The sequence below is a fragment of the Megascapheus bottae genome, chromosome 16 (genome assembly GCF_031878675.1).
Source record: "Megascapheus bottae isolate mThoBot1 chromosome 16, mThoBot2.hap1, whole genome shotgun sequence".
Taxonomy (NCBI): Eukaryota; Metazoa; Chordata; class Mammalia; order Rodentia; family Geomyidae; genus Megascapheus; species Megascapheus bottae.
The window spans coordinates 10,204,797-10,219,611 of record NC_143524.1 but is presented as its reverse complement, the minus strand read 5'-3'; the positions used below and the strand labels follow the sequence as shown (position 1 = coordinate 10,219,611).

Below are 14,815 nucleotides of genomic sequence, written 5' to 3'. Positions count from 1 at the left end.
AGGTTACATGCTAAAACTAAAAGGACGGTAAATATGATTGGTTCACAATCCAATCTTCTTAAACGTATCAAGATGTGGTATTTATACACAATTTAATACTATGCTTTCATTAGAAAAATAACATCATTCCATTCCTAAAGAATTAGAAAAAATCATACTAAATGAAGTAAGCCAGACCCAAAGAAACACCCTCATTTTTAATAATTAGTGTACATCTAGGATTTTCCTAGCAGAGGGTTGCAATAATCCAAAAGCTATGTACATATATGGCCATAGGATGAGGCTAAGCAAAATGAATTCCAGGATAACAAGAGGTTTATTTTTGTGATTGTTTTTCTTTTTTCTTTTTGCCAGTCCTGGGCTTGAGATAAGGGTCTGAGCACTATCCTTGGGCTTTCAAGACTGGAGATCTACCACTTCTGGCTTTTTTTTCTATGTATGTGGTATCAAGGAATCGAACCCAGGTCTTCGAGCATGCTAGATAAGCACTCTACCACTAGGCCAAACTCCTGGTCCCCGTGATTGTTGTTCTTTTCTCTTTTTTCCCACTTATGGTTTATTTCATGCTGTTTGTATATCTGACTTTGGTGCCTGGTGAATTTTATATATATATATATATATATTTGTTTGTTTATTTGAATAAGGAAGGGAAGAGGGAAAAACAAGATGATTGGGAGGTAGAGGTCAAGGAAGGTGGAATAAAAACATGGGAAGGGAAATCAATGTTCAAGAAGTAATGTATCCTCTATCTGATGAATGTAACTGTAACCCCTATATACAATAAAATACAATAAAAATAAATTTGTAGAATTTAAGTTGTTGTGGGGTTTTCCTGGGTGGTACCCTGTAAGTCCAGAAGTAATACATTGCCAATGGTACTATAAAAAATAAAGTCAACTAAACATTATGTTGGAAAATGATCTATACAACTTATGGATGGGGACAATAGGGAAAATCCGGGAGAGAGTGAAGAAAGGTGTGACATTGTTTCAAAACGTACTTTTTATCTGACTTATGTAACTCTAACCTCTCTGTATACCAACTGTATATCAATGATAGAATAAAATAAAATGACACTCAAAAATAATTGGCTCAATAAAGTCTTTGAAATCTGATCTAGAACAATAAGGGAAGGTAAAAGGATCTGAATAAAGAGAATGAAAGGAACTCTTATACACAGATCATGGGTCTTGTGTTACAATACCCTGAAAACTACACAAGGTTTAGGATTGAGAGAAAATTCCAGAAAGAACAAAGGATATAAAATCAACACTAAAATTTAGTAGCATTTCTAAACACCAAAGATGAATTTCTTGACCAATCATTAGTATTTTATGTTGTGATTCTAATTACTCAGGAGACTGGGATCTGAGACCATGGTTCAAAAACCAGCCTGAGTAGATAAGTGCATAAATCTCTTATTATCAATCAACCAATAAAAGACTAGAAGTGGAGGTATCATGTAGTAGAGCACCAGTCTTGATCAAAAAGATCTAAGCAAGAATATGATGCCTTGGGCTGATAGCGCTTTTGACAGTGCTAGCAAAACTACATCGACATGTAGAAAACCATAATAACTATTTTATTTTCTCTTATTTAATGTAAAAATTACTTCAGTAAATAAACCAAACACCCTATTGTAGGTTCTGAAAACAGAGAGTCATTAGTACAACATAAAGGGGAAACATTTCAAGAGCTAAGCATAGGTACTGATGCTCTGCCTACAACTGAAATAGCTCAGAAATTCAAATAATGAACAATTAGCATTCCATCACTATGAAAAGCTATTCTATCACTGTAAGAAGCCAATGATACAAAACACAGCATAAAGAGCAGGAGGAAATCTCCAGATTTTCATTTTACCGGAGATTAGCATAGAGAAAACGTAAAAGTATTGAACACCAAGAGGGAGCATGATCCACCCAATCAATGGGAAAATTAGTTGTCAAGAGAAGAATGAATTGCTAATGGCTAATTGACATGGCTACATCCCATCTCAAAAATAAAATAAATCAAAGGCATAGAGTTACATATTACATAGTTTGGCTTAAAATATGAAGGAGCTAGATTTAATCATCAGTAATACAAAATTAAAATGAAAAGAAGCCAAGGGTAGTATTTGGTGAGTCTACAGGAATAAGAGATTTGGATAGAGTTTATCTGGCACTGAAATTTTTATTGGGAGCATTAAGATATGAGAAATACAACTCTAATTGTAGATATGGACTGACAGAGTATGAAGTAGGACACAAAGTTCTTTGATGTTGCAATGTTCTCTATTAAAATTAAAAATGATTTATAGGCATAAGTGAAACAGTCCATATTTCCTTAAGGCTCATGAGTTTATGAAATGTAGAGCCATGTTTCACTGTACAACTTTTTCTAATTATTATACATAAGGAAACCAGAAAGAGGGGATCATTAAGTATTATGTGAGATTGTGCTTTCTATGAAACAGTACACTCAACAGAAATTATACTGAATATTATCCAACAGTAGCCAGATATGTATTGCACAAATTTGTAATACATACATCAGATTGTAATTGTAACTCAGTGTGTTACTACAATGACTACCTGCCTGAAAGATTTCCTTAAGTAGAGACTTGCAACGTTAATTGTTGACACAGTTAAGTAACTTAGTGAATACGCTTCTCTATCATATACTTCTACACAGAATTGCACAGATAACATGTCATTTTTAATCCTTCTGCTGCTCATCCCTCACATTCTCTCACTAGGGAACATGTAGGGTTCTAGACAATTAGTAGGACCATCATGACATCAACTTTTAAGTCTCTCAAAAGATTTGGGCATAATGAGCTGCAAGAATGAAGTGGTAATTCCTCAAGGAACATCATAAAGGGGAAAGCAAAGCATAAATTCTTCCTGGTCAAACAAAAATGTATGAATGATGAGAGAAAAGGATGTCTGTTTTTTTCCATAAAAGTGAGTAGACAGAGCAGTCTTATTTTGATAATCACCTGAGTCTGGATGATTTCTCTTTACTTCTAACTTACTACTGTAAATATGCTTATATTAACTATCAGATGATTCTTTCAAATACATATGAATTTTTAAAAATTCAGATAACCTGAAGGATTTTGATGTTTCTAGGCAAAAAAGCCCTGTGAATAAAACAGCTAAACAATATCTAATTTATTTTCAAGAACTTCTAGTGAGGAGAAAATGATAAAAGGTTGGTATCTCTCCAGGTGCATTGTACTTATAAGCTGAACATTAACTACTTTTTACAACTAATTAAAGGGAACAAAGCCATAATGAAAAATAAAACTTTAGGGTCAGGATTTGGTCTAGTGGTACTGTGCTTGTCTAGCATGCAAGAATACCCGGGTTCGATTCTTCAGAACCACATACATAGAAAAAAGTTGGAAGTGAAATTGTGGATCAAGGGGTAGAGTGCTAGCCTTGAGAAATCTCAAGGACAATGCCCAGCCTTGAGTTCAAGGCCCAGGACTGGCTATATAAATATATGTACATACATATATATATATATGTATGTACATATATATACGTGTGTGTGTACATGTCATTTTATCATCAGCTATTCACCAACATTTATTGTCTCTGCAGCAGACAACAACAACAACAACAAAAAAAAACAGATCAAGAAAAAGTAATCTACAAACAAAAAATAAAGTGTCATTACCTCCATCTAGCCTGTTCTTAGGAAGCCATTTTTGGTGCTAAAATGAGCCCTTGGAAATAAGTTTTCAACTGATAATAGTACTGAGAATTGATTAACATAAAAGTAAAGAAGTTGTTCAAAATGCAAACATATACAAACTATATGCAAATGAATATATTTTATATATAGCATCTGTTTAAATAAAATATTTATTATATATTTTACTTACACACATATTAAAATAGTATTATATATAATATTTATGAGTATACATTTATTTAACAAAATATGTTTGTTATATGTTTGATATATGTTTATATACAACATACTTAAAGCACGTCTGTCCCTTGTCATATATCACTTCCCCTACCACTCTTCAGTGTGTGCTTCCTAGAACAATACCATTTATAATCATGCTTGATGATGATGATGATGACAATGATGTCTAGTTTATGCCCAACAATATTTTCACATTCCTTTTTTCTAATTTTCTTTAAGTAGTTGTACAATGGAGTTCTCACTCAACAAAGTAATTTGTGAATATATCATGATCAGTGTCACCCCTTTTGACATTGTTACCTATTCTTCCCTTACCCAGCTTTTCTCTCATTCTTCTTAAATTTTTAGAATACACATTGGATTCTTGACTGTAATCTCCACATCCTTCTCCCTTCATTTTCCTACCCCTCTCCCCCCTCACCCCATTCAGCCCTTTAGAATGCCTACTTCCTGGTGTTTCTTTCTGCTGCATTGACTTTGTCTTGCTAAGCACCTATGTATTTTATTTTGCCAATCCTAATGTATGAACTCAGGGCCTGAGCACTGTCCTTGGGCTTTTTCCGCAAGGTTAACACTCTACCAATTGAACACAGCCCTTCTGCCTTTTTCCTATGTATGTGGTACCGAGGAATCAAGCTCAGGTCTCCATGCATGCTACTCAAGCACTCTACCACTAGGCCAAACTGCCAGCCCCTGTATTTTTTTTATCTTACTGAACAATACTCACTCATGTGTACATAGGTGCCACCTCTTCTTTATCTATTCCTGAAGTGGGATACAAGTCTGAAACCTTGGTTTGGCAATTACAAGTAGTGTTACAATTACATGGGTGTGTGGTTGTCTTTTTGTATGTGAAAGACTGGTCTTACTTCTTCTATCAATTACAGATGGAGACATTTTTCTCCCCAGTATTCTGAATAAAAAAATAGACTTTATATCTGTAAATAGGAGTTGATGTGAAAGGAAAGCTTTAAAAATCTCTTCCTGTTTCTTCCTAGAAGAGCTCATCATTGGATTGTACAAATGGACCAACAGAACCTCACCACACCCACTGAGTTCATCCTTTTGGGAGTCACAAGGCAGCTGGAGTTGCAGCTCCCCCTTTTTGGGGTCTTCCTTCTCATCTACACAGCCACAGTGGTGGGCAATCTGGGCATGATCATTTTAACCAAGCTGGACTCCCGTCTGCACACACCTATGTACTTCTTCATCAGACACCTGGCCTTCATCGATCTTGGCAATTCCACTGTCATTTGCCCCAAGATGTTGATGAACTTTGTTGTGGACCAAAATACCATTTCCTATCATGCTTGTGCCATCCAGATGGCTTTCTTTATTATGTTCATCGTCAGTGAACTGTCTGTCTTGTCAGCCATGGCCTATGACCGCTATGTGGCCATCTGTAACCCTCTGCTCTATAATGTCATCATGTCTCAGAGGCTCTGTCGTGTGCTTGTGGGCATCCCATACCTCTACAGTGCCTTTCAGGCTCTGTTGTTTCCTATTAAGTATTTTACCTTGACCTTCTGTGGCTCTAATGTCATCAGTCATTTCTATTGTGATGTGGTCCCCCTGTTACCTCTGATCTGCACACGAGTGAGAGAAACAGAGTTGTTGACAGTACTTTTCTCAGCCTTTAATGTGATCTGCTCTCTTTTGGTGGTTCTTTTGTCCTATGTGCTGATTTTGTGGACTGTGTGTCAGATGCATTCTGCAGAGGGAAGGAAGAAAGCATTCTCCACATGTGGGTCTCACTTGACTGTTGTGGTTGTCTTCTACGGAACTCTTCTCTTCATGTACGTACAACCCAAGTCCATGCACTCCCATGACTCTGATAAAGTAGCCTCCGTGTTTTACACCTTAGTGATCCCCATGCTGAACCCCTTGATCTACAGCCTAAGAAACAAGGAGGTAAAAAATGCTTTCAGGAAGGTCTTTAACTATCCATGAAATCAGTGTGTTTAGTCTTCCATGTGAAATAATGTAATAATAAACTATGATTAAAGGCATGTGTTTCGTGATAGTATTTCTCATAAATAACCCCCTTTTCCTTTGACTCAAGCATGCAGACTCATTATAGCACAGAAACCAATCAATTATTTCTTTTTGAGTCAGACTTGCTCTCATAATCTAAATCCTAATTAAATCATTGGTTAATTAGAGGTAAGAGTCTCATAGACTTGAAAACCCAGGCTGATTTCAACCACAGTCTCTTCCTTCCCATAGAGAAATCATCTTTGTTGGGCAGGGGAAAGGTGCAAAATCGCCAAGCCCTTTTCTTGAACCCACATCTGGATGTCTGTTTCCTGTCGGATGGAATTGACAACTCAGAGCTGGAGGCTTTCGAACAATGGGATTCTCCTGTATCCTCCTGTCGCCACAGGGAGTAAATACTGAAAGAGACTCAAGAAACAGAGACTCTCCTCAGAGATCTGACCTACAACCAGAAAGGGCAGAGGACCCCAGCTAAGAGGTGATTTCTGTGTGTCCTCCTAGAGCCGTGACATTCTGAAAGAAGCATCATATACTTCAGGTAACTCTATTCTAATGTGAGCAGGCAGTGGCTCTCTATTCACCAAGAAAGGAAACTTTGGTAGGAAAAATATGCTAGAACTGATTCATTGGCCCATCTATAAGACACTTCAGCTATATTATCACCATCTGAATGAGGCTAGTGATAAGGTCGACTGCCCTGAATACAGGGGCTGTTGTATGGTTACTGAGCTACATACCCCAAAGGCAATAGTAAAAATTTAGCTGACTCTGCTACTACCCCTATCAACCCCACACAGAGAGACCACCTCAACACCTCAACAGTAGGAAATGTGAAAAGCACAGGAAATGTGAAAAGAAAGTAAACGTGACTCCTCTAAAATTCAACAAGTCTACAATAATAAATAATAGTGAAGTGGCTGAAATCTTTAAAAAAAATGAACAATTACAACGATTGTCAGTTATCAAAGAGATCGTGATCACTACAAAAGTATATTTCATAAGAATTCATGTCTGTATTGAATTCGTTTATATCTTTATGTTTATAGGTCTCTATTTGTACTTAGGAACTTATTTCTTCAATGTTATTTCGTGCGGTTCATTGTTTTCATGAAAAATATGAATCCAAAAATTTCTTGTGAACATTACTTCCTTTAAAATTTCATGGTAACTTTGGACCATGTTTGCTTTGGTATGGATAAAGTTTGTGTCAGTGTATTCTCCTAAGGTACTTTAATATTTGTTTCCAAATCATGCTTCTCTCTCAAGAGAACTGTTCAGATCTGGAGTACTGTCTGCCTCCTTTCTGAGAATTGCCATTACAATTTCTCATGAGAGAAAAAAGAGACTGTCAAAGCAGTTTTATTTTAAGCCTCTCACATGGTTTAGTCATAATAAACAGTAAAATTAAATGACATTTCTATGGGGAACGTCACCAATAGGGAAAAATAACTATAAATTCTTCCCATTCAAAGAAAAATGTAGAGTAGCAATTCAAGAGAAAGACATTTCACCTTGTGAGGTGTAGGTGAGTGGATAAATATTGTCATGCATCTTAACAATTACCCAATTTTGATGATTTTCCTTTAATTTTGAATTATGTCAACAGTCCTTTAGTTTGTGACAGCTGATTACTTTAACTGCATTAAAAATGTTGGTATCTTCTTCTTTAACAATTGTCTTCTGAATTTGTTTTTAATGTGCTACATGCTGTATTTAGAGTATGCATAATGCTATCTGGAAGATAGAAATAGTGTAAAGTGGGCTGGGAGTTTGGCCTAGTGTTAGAATGCTTGCCCAGCATGTATGAAGACCCGGGTTCGATTCTTTGGTACCACATACATAGAAAAAAGCCAGAAGTGGTGCTGTGGCTCAAGTGGTAGAGCTCTAGCCTTGAGAAAGTCCAAGGACAGGGTTCGGGCCCTGAGCTCAAGCCCAGGACTGGCACAAAAAAAATTAGAAATAGTGTAAGGTGTGGTATATACACATTCTTAGAGGACCGTAATAACTGACTTTAAAAAGAGAGAAAAAAATTAAACCATGATATAGACACTAGAGAAGTGACTCAATTGGTAGAGCACCAGCCTTACAGCAGCAGGGCCCTGGGTTTAAATCCTAGTACCAATAAAAAAGAAAAGAAGAGGGATACAAGTTAAAGAAGAAATTTAAAGAGGAGAGGGGAGGGGAGAGGGGAAGGGAGGAGAGGAGAGGAGAGGAGACATAGGAAGAACTAGAGGAATTCTCAGCAAAATACACTGGCACTGGATTTCTGAATTCTATTGCATTGCATTGCATTGCATTTCTGATAGCACAGTATAACTCTAAGGCCCCATGGGACATGGCCATCTGCATACAAAATAGATGTGTGAAAAACAATAGAATTATAGTTTTTTCGTTAGGATGAGGAAAGACCTAAAGCAAGAGATATGATATGTTTTGGTAATGACAATGTATCAGTGAGGGAGAAAAAAGGATAAATGTAGTAGAAGAGGTTGGAGGGTGACTCTGATCTAAGTATTTCATTCATAGGTATGAAAATAGAACAACTAAACCTATTGAAATTGTGGCAAAGAGAGGTAAGGACAGATGAGTGGGTGCTAGAGAGATGGGTTTGATGGAGATATATTGTCTGCCGATGTGACAACATCATAATGAAAGCCTGTATCCATGAAAATAGAATGAATATTAATTTAAAAAAGTAGAAAAAATGGAAAAATGTAAAAGAACTTTGAAAACCAAAATAGTGAAACTCAAGGGGGACAAGGCAGACAATGGTATGTAGGAAAAAGAATGGTAGTAATTCAGCAATATCTCTCTTCTCCCTAGGCCTCATTCACTGCTTGGAAGGGAAATACAGACACCATTGTGGACTGCATTCTGGGACTCCATGTCTGCTGTCTCAGGCACCTGGGATTAGAACGGCTTGAGCAGTGGACTTTCTTGTGTTCCTGCCTAGCAATTAGACAGGTTAACACTCTATTACTCTGTTGTGCATTTTATTTGAGTATTTTTGTGTGTAATTTCTATCTAATTGGAAATAACAGTAACCTAAATCTATTCATTCATTGTAGAAACAGTAAGTGGGACACGATGGGAATTCAAGAGACTTAAGTTAAAATGAGTTCCCAGTCTTTAATCATAGGAATCAGCCTTTAATGTATTCATTTTACAGTAACTTCTTTATGCAGTGGGCTGTTATAGACTATCACTATCACAAAATTAAAAACAAAGCATTAAACTAAATGCAGGAATATTTGCATTATTACTATATAGGACAGTATTTTGAAAAAGAATGTTTAAAATTACTTAGAGTCATCTAAGACATCCCCACAATGTGATTTAAAATGAAGTAAAGAATGCAATATCAAATTCTCCTTCCCAAATATATTGACATAAATTATGAATTGCAGGATAATAGATGCACATGTTCAATATCTTGACATCTGTGCTAAAAATGGATTTTCTTTCATTAAACAATACATGGAATTTGATAAATGAATGCAAATTCTTATTTCCCATGGGACTATTTTAAGTGCATTTCTGAACAAACAAATCAAATTTGTGAGGATTTTAATATTATTAACAAAATTCTAGGCTGATTACCACATATTGGGGTGGGGGTGTTTTAAATTTCTATTTCTACATGGGAAGATATTATTGATTAATAATAAATAATTATTGATTTTGAACCTTATAAACAGTATCATTATGTCAATTTGCTGTTAGTCTATTAGTTGAATCCTAAAAACGCCCAGTGATAAGTTGAGTTATTTTGATTTCAGCTAATGTAAAACTCCAAATGGTAAAAGACATAGATGATGGATTTTGGTTAATGTACCTTGCTTTTATAATCTAGAATATGTATCTTTTTGTTCTTTTCTTGTTGAAAGTCCAACAAAAGATACTGGAAGTGCAGAGAAGGGGCTCTAAATTTCATTAGTTTCATAAGCTCTCTACTTCCATCTTTAAAAGTATCAAATCTCAATTACCAGACAAGACAGGCGTTGGTGCCCCAAGCCTAAAATCCTACTCAAGAGGCTGCAATCTGAGAAGCAAGGTTTAAAGCAATCCTAAACATGCAAATCAAGATGACTTTGTTTGAATTGCTTGGACCTCCCATGCTCACCTACAATTCATCAGCGAAAAGCTAGAAATAGAGAGGTGCCTCAATTGGTAGAACATCAGTGTAAAGGCCCAGATACTGGTAAAAATAAATAAATAATAAGGAAAAGGAGGAAAAGAAAGGAAGACATGTATTTAAAAGTTGTGATCGATGTAGTTACTTTACCAGCAGCCATGCTCCAAATATCCATGGCTGTTTATGAAGAACTTACCCTATGATTTGACATTGTGTATCACATAGATTTCTACTTGGGAGTGTGTAAGATTCTGTTCTTCACTTGGGAGAATCAGAACACGAAATTCTTATGCTATCATCCACTATGATAAAATCCTCCCTTCAGTGGAATTCATAGTCTAACTTGATGATTTTAGGTGAAAGCTTTTAACACTTCTGTCTTTTCTCAGAAGAGCTCTGGGAGGAAATGGGCCAACAGAACCTCACCACACCCATTGAGTTCATCCTTTTGGGAGTCACAAGGCGGCCAGATTTGCAGCTCCCCCTTTTTGGGGTCTTCCTCTTCATCTACACAGCCACAGTGGTGGGAAATCTGGGCATGATCATTCTAACCAAGCTGGACTCCCGCCTGCACACACCTATGTACTTCTTCATCAGACACCTGGCCTTCACTGATCTTGGCAATTCCACTGTCATTTATCCCAAGGTGTTGGTAAATCTTATTTCAGACCAAAATACCATTTCCTATTACGCCTGTGCGGTGCAGATGGCTTTCTTCATCACGTTCATCATCAGTGAACTGTTCATCTTGTCCTCCATGGCCTATGACCGTTATGTGGCCATCTGTAACCCTCTGCTCTACAATGTCATCATGTCTCCGAGGCTCTGTCATGGGCTGGTGAGCATCCCATACCTCTACAGTGCTTTTCAATCCCTTATGATCACTGTGAAGATTTTTATCTTGAATTTCTGTGCTTCCAATGTCATTAGTCATTTCTACTGTGATAATGTTGCTCTGTTACTTCTGCTGTGTTCAAATGCACGAGATATAGAATTCATCATCATTGTATTTTCAGCCTTTAACTTGATCTCCTCCCTTGTAGTTGTCCTGATATCTTACACTCTGATTCTGTTAGCTGTGTGTCGGATGCATTCTGCAGAAGGCAGGAAGAAAGCTTTCTCCACTTGTGGCTCTCATCTCACTGTGGTGGTGGTATTTTATGGGACTCTGCTCTTCATGTATTTGCAGCCCAAATCCATGCACTCCTTTGACACAGATAAATTAACAGCTGTGTTTTATACCTTAGTGATTCCCATGCTGAATCCTTTGATTTACAGCGTTAGAAACAAAGAAGTAAAAAATGCCTTTCACAGAATTTTTAATGGCCAATTTAAACTTTGTATTTAATGTGTAGTACAAAATGTTGTTTCAATAAACCATGATAAAAATGATACTTGACAGTATTTCTAATAGATGGACAGATTTAAATGATTAGAAGATAGATAGATAGATAGATAGATAGATAGATAGATAGATAGATAGATAGATAGATGCTTTCAGCTTCACAGCAAAAATGCATAAAAACATTCACAACTTATGATTACTTCCATTATATTAACTCTCATTCACCTTAATCTTTCAGATATCTATTAATTAACCCCTCCAATATTACTTGCTTCTGCATCAATGTTTATTTAGCATATTGAAGGCACTTTTTTGGTGGGTCATGGGGCTTGAACACTGGGCCTGGGCACTGTCCCTGGGCTCTCCAGATCAAGGCTACCACCCTATCCATAGAGCCACAGCCCCACTTCCTATTTTCTTCATGATTAATTGGAGATAAGAGTTCCTCGGTCTTCAGTGCCCGGGTTAGCTTTGAACCTGATCCTCAGATCTCAGCCCCCTGACTAGCTACGATTACAGGCATGAGCCACTGTGCCTCACATGTCCAAAGAACTCTATATTCTCTTAGCAGTAGGAATATGAATTAAATTTGATAGTAGTAATCTATGTTAGCTTTATTGGGTTTTTTTGCTTCCTTTTTGTTAATAGCTACCTAGTTAACCTTATTTTCATTGCATATTATGACCATAAATCAATGGTGTAAATAGCATGTATTTAGTTACTGTGTCTTTCTTGTTAACCATCATGGCAATTTATCTCTTTTAATTGCAGAATTCAATTACTTATACTTAAATTAATTAGAGATGGATTGCATACTTCTAGCAGATTGCTACTTGTTGTCTGTGTATCATACATATTCTTTATGTTCAGCTTTGCTTCTGCTGGTGATTCATATGGGAAAGTGGCTGAATTCTGAATTTTACATGAATAATTTATGGCTATAAGTATTTCAGTTGAAAAACCAGGGAACTGAAAGCTGGAAAACAATCCCAGAACACAGGACAAGAAAAATTTCACATAAAAAAATAAAATGAAACAGAGTTCAAACTCCTCATTGATTCCAGGCATACTGCAGGGACCTCAAAGGCAAAAAGCTAATTTACAAGGTTTTGGAGATAATCTTATAATAGAACAGATTCTTGTTTAAAGTATTTTACCGAATTAGGGAACAAAAAAAAATTTTAATTAAGAAGCTGGGCTTATGGTATCCAGGGAAGGGTTTAAGGGAGAGAGTAGATAGAGACAAGGGTAGACCATCATAGTCATAAAATTTAAAATATATGTTAAAATGTAAATAGGAAATTCTTGTTGGGTGGGCCTGGAAAAGATGCAGAAGAATGATGGGATTCTTCACTCAGGAAAGGAATTAAATGACTATATACTTTTTCTTTCTTTCTTTTTTTTTTTTTTTGCCAGTCCTGAGGTTGAACTCAAGGCCTAAACACTATCCTTGGGCTTTCTCAATATTAAAGCTCTGTCACATGAGCCACAGTGCCACTTCTGGCCTTTTCTATGTATGTGGTACTGAAGAATTGAACCCAGAACTTCGAGCAGGCTAGGCAAGCACTCTACCAGTAGGTAAAACTCCTGGCCCCTATATATGATTTTTGAGATAACAATGTATTTGTAAAATTAATGCATGCCTAGTGATATTGCTACATATGCACACAAAGTATTTTGAACAAATTCACCTTCTCCACTGTGTTACCTTTATTCCTTTCCTTCTTATTCAGCCCTTTTGTTGGGTTTCATTATCTTATATTGATATACAAGTGTATATAATAACATACATATGTACACCCAATCATAAAAATGTGTTTTATGAGTGTTCATGCACACATCACATACAATATATTTGAATATTTATTATATGTGCATATTTATCATGTATGTGTACATCTATAACCATATACACACATACATTTTATTTTGCCTGTCCTGGGGCTTGAACTCAGGGTCTGAGCACTGTCCTTGGACACTTTTTTTTTTTGCTCAAGGCTAGAGCTCTGCTACTTGCGCTACAGCACCACTTCCAGCCTTTTCTATGTATATTGTTCTGAGGAATTGAACCTGGATCTTTGTGCATGCTAGCCAATCGCACACATACATTTTTTTTTTTGCCAGTCCTGGGCTTGAGCTCAGGGCCTGAGCACTGTCCTTGGACTTTCTCAAGGCTAGAGCTCTACCACTTGAGCCTCAGCACCACTTCTGGCTTTTTTCTATGTATGTGGTACCGAGGAATCGAACCTGGCTCTTCATGAATGCTAGGCAAGCACTTTAACCACTAGGCCAAACTCCCGGCCCCCGCACACATACATTTTTATATGCTATTCTGTTTTCTTCGAGAAAACATAATACACTAATGAATACAAAGTGCACTTGATTAATAGAGAGCAGCCTCTAGATATCTTGTTAATTTATCAGATTTGTTAGGGATAATTATCCGTTTAACAATCCCTTAGGGAGACCCTCAAGCAGAAATAAATTCCATAAATTATTCTCAAAATACCATGTGAAAAACACTTGGAGAAATCAAGAGAAATGCTTCATAATGACAGGTAACAATTTAAAAGAGGAGGACAGATCACATGTTAGAAAGCAACACAGTATTCCAAGGACATTTGCATCTTCCATTTTAGTAGCAGAGGTGTAACCAAAGATTCCTTATAAAAGCTCTTAGCATAAAGCTGAAAATCTGGGAACCTTTGATTAGAAGCCTACTACAGCAGCCAAGTCAATGAGATGCTAATCTCCAATTAACCCACTAAAGCTGGAAGTGGAGGTATGGCTCAAGTTGTATTGTGTCCATCATGAGCAAGTACGCTTTCTCATGCCTTGAGTTCAAGCTCCAGTCCCAGACCCTTGGAAAGAACAAATAATGGTTATCTTTTCCTGAATAACCTTTTGAATATTTTGTATAATTTAATCACTAACTGTACATGCAACTTTAAAATAACACTAATTTATTATGTACAAAGTATTTGTTTTATATAAATTGATCTCTAAGGCAAAAACATAAAGCAAATGAAATAGCACTAAAATAATATGAGCAGTTTTTTTTAAATGGACTATTCAAGAAGTTGACACCATTCAGCTAATTAGACTGCTATCATTCTAAAGAATTATTTGCTAGCTCTTAAGCTCTATGGCCCCATAAAAATAGACATGTAAGCATACTTTGACAATAACATTAAATTAAAAAAATAATACTTTCAAATAGTGTAATACTCAATAATTATTCAAGTAAATTTGTGGTTGTGATTCTTTCCTCATGTGTCAATGAGATAGAAGAGTTTCTACCTTCTGTTTATATGTGGAAAGCATTATTTGAAGATTAACAGACATCTCAGGAGCTAACTTTATGATAACATAGAATGCCCACAATATACTTTGATTTCTGGGGTATTGCATCA

The 14,815-nt window shown here is 36.3% G+C and overlaps 2 protein-coding genes across 2 annotated transcripts; both read left to right on the top strand.

The window, feature by feature from the left end:
- The first annotated feature begins 4,950 nt into the window (after positions 1-4,950).
- Positions 4,951-5,877, top strand: LOC150052684 (olfactory receptor 8K5-like). The gene has a single exon (XM_090348775.1). It carries the CDS (start codon positions 4,951-4,953, stop codon positions 5,875-5,877), a length of 927 nt encoding a protein of 308 aa, XP_090204901.1.
- A 4,586-nt stretch (positions 5,878-10,463) lies between these two features.
- On the top strand, positions 10,464-11,405 carry LOC150052683 (olfactory receptor 8K5-like). Its single transcript, XM_090348774.1, has one exon. It carries the CDS (start codon positions 10,464-10,466, stop codon positions 11,403-11,405), a length of 942 nt encoding a protein of 313 aa, XP_090204900.1.
- The last annotated feature ends 3,410 nt before the right edge of the window (positions 11,406-14,815 follow it).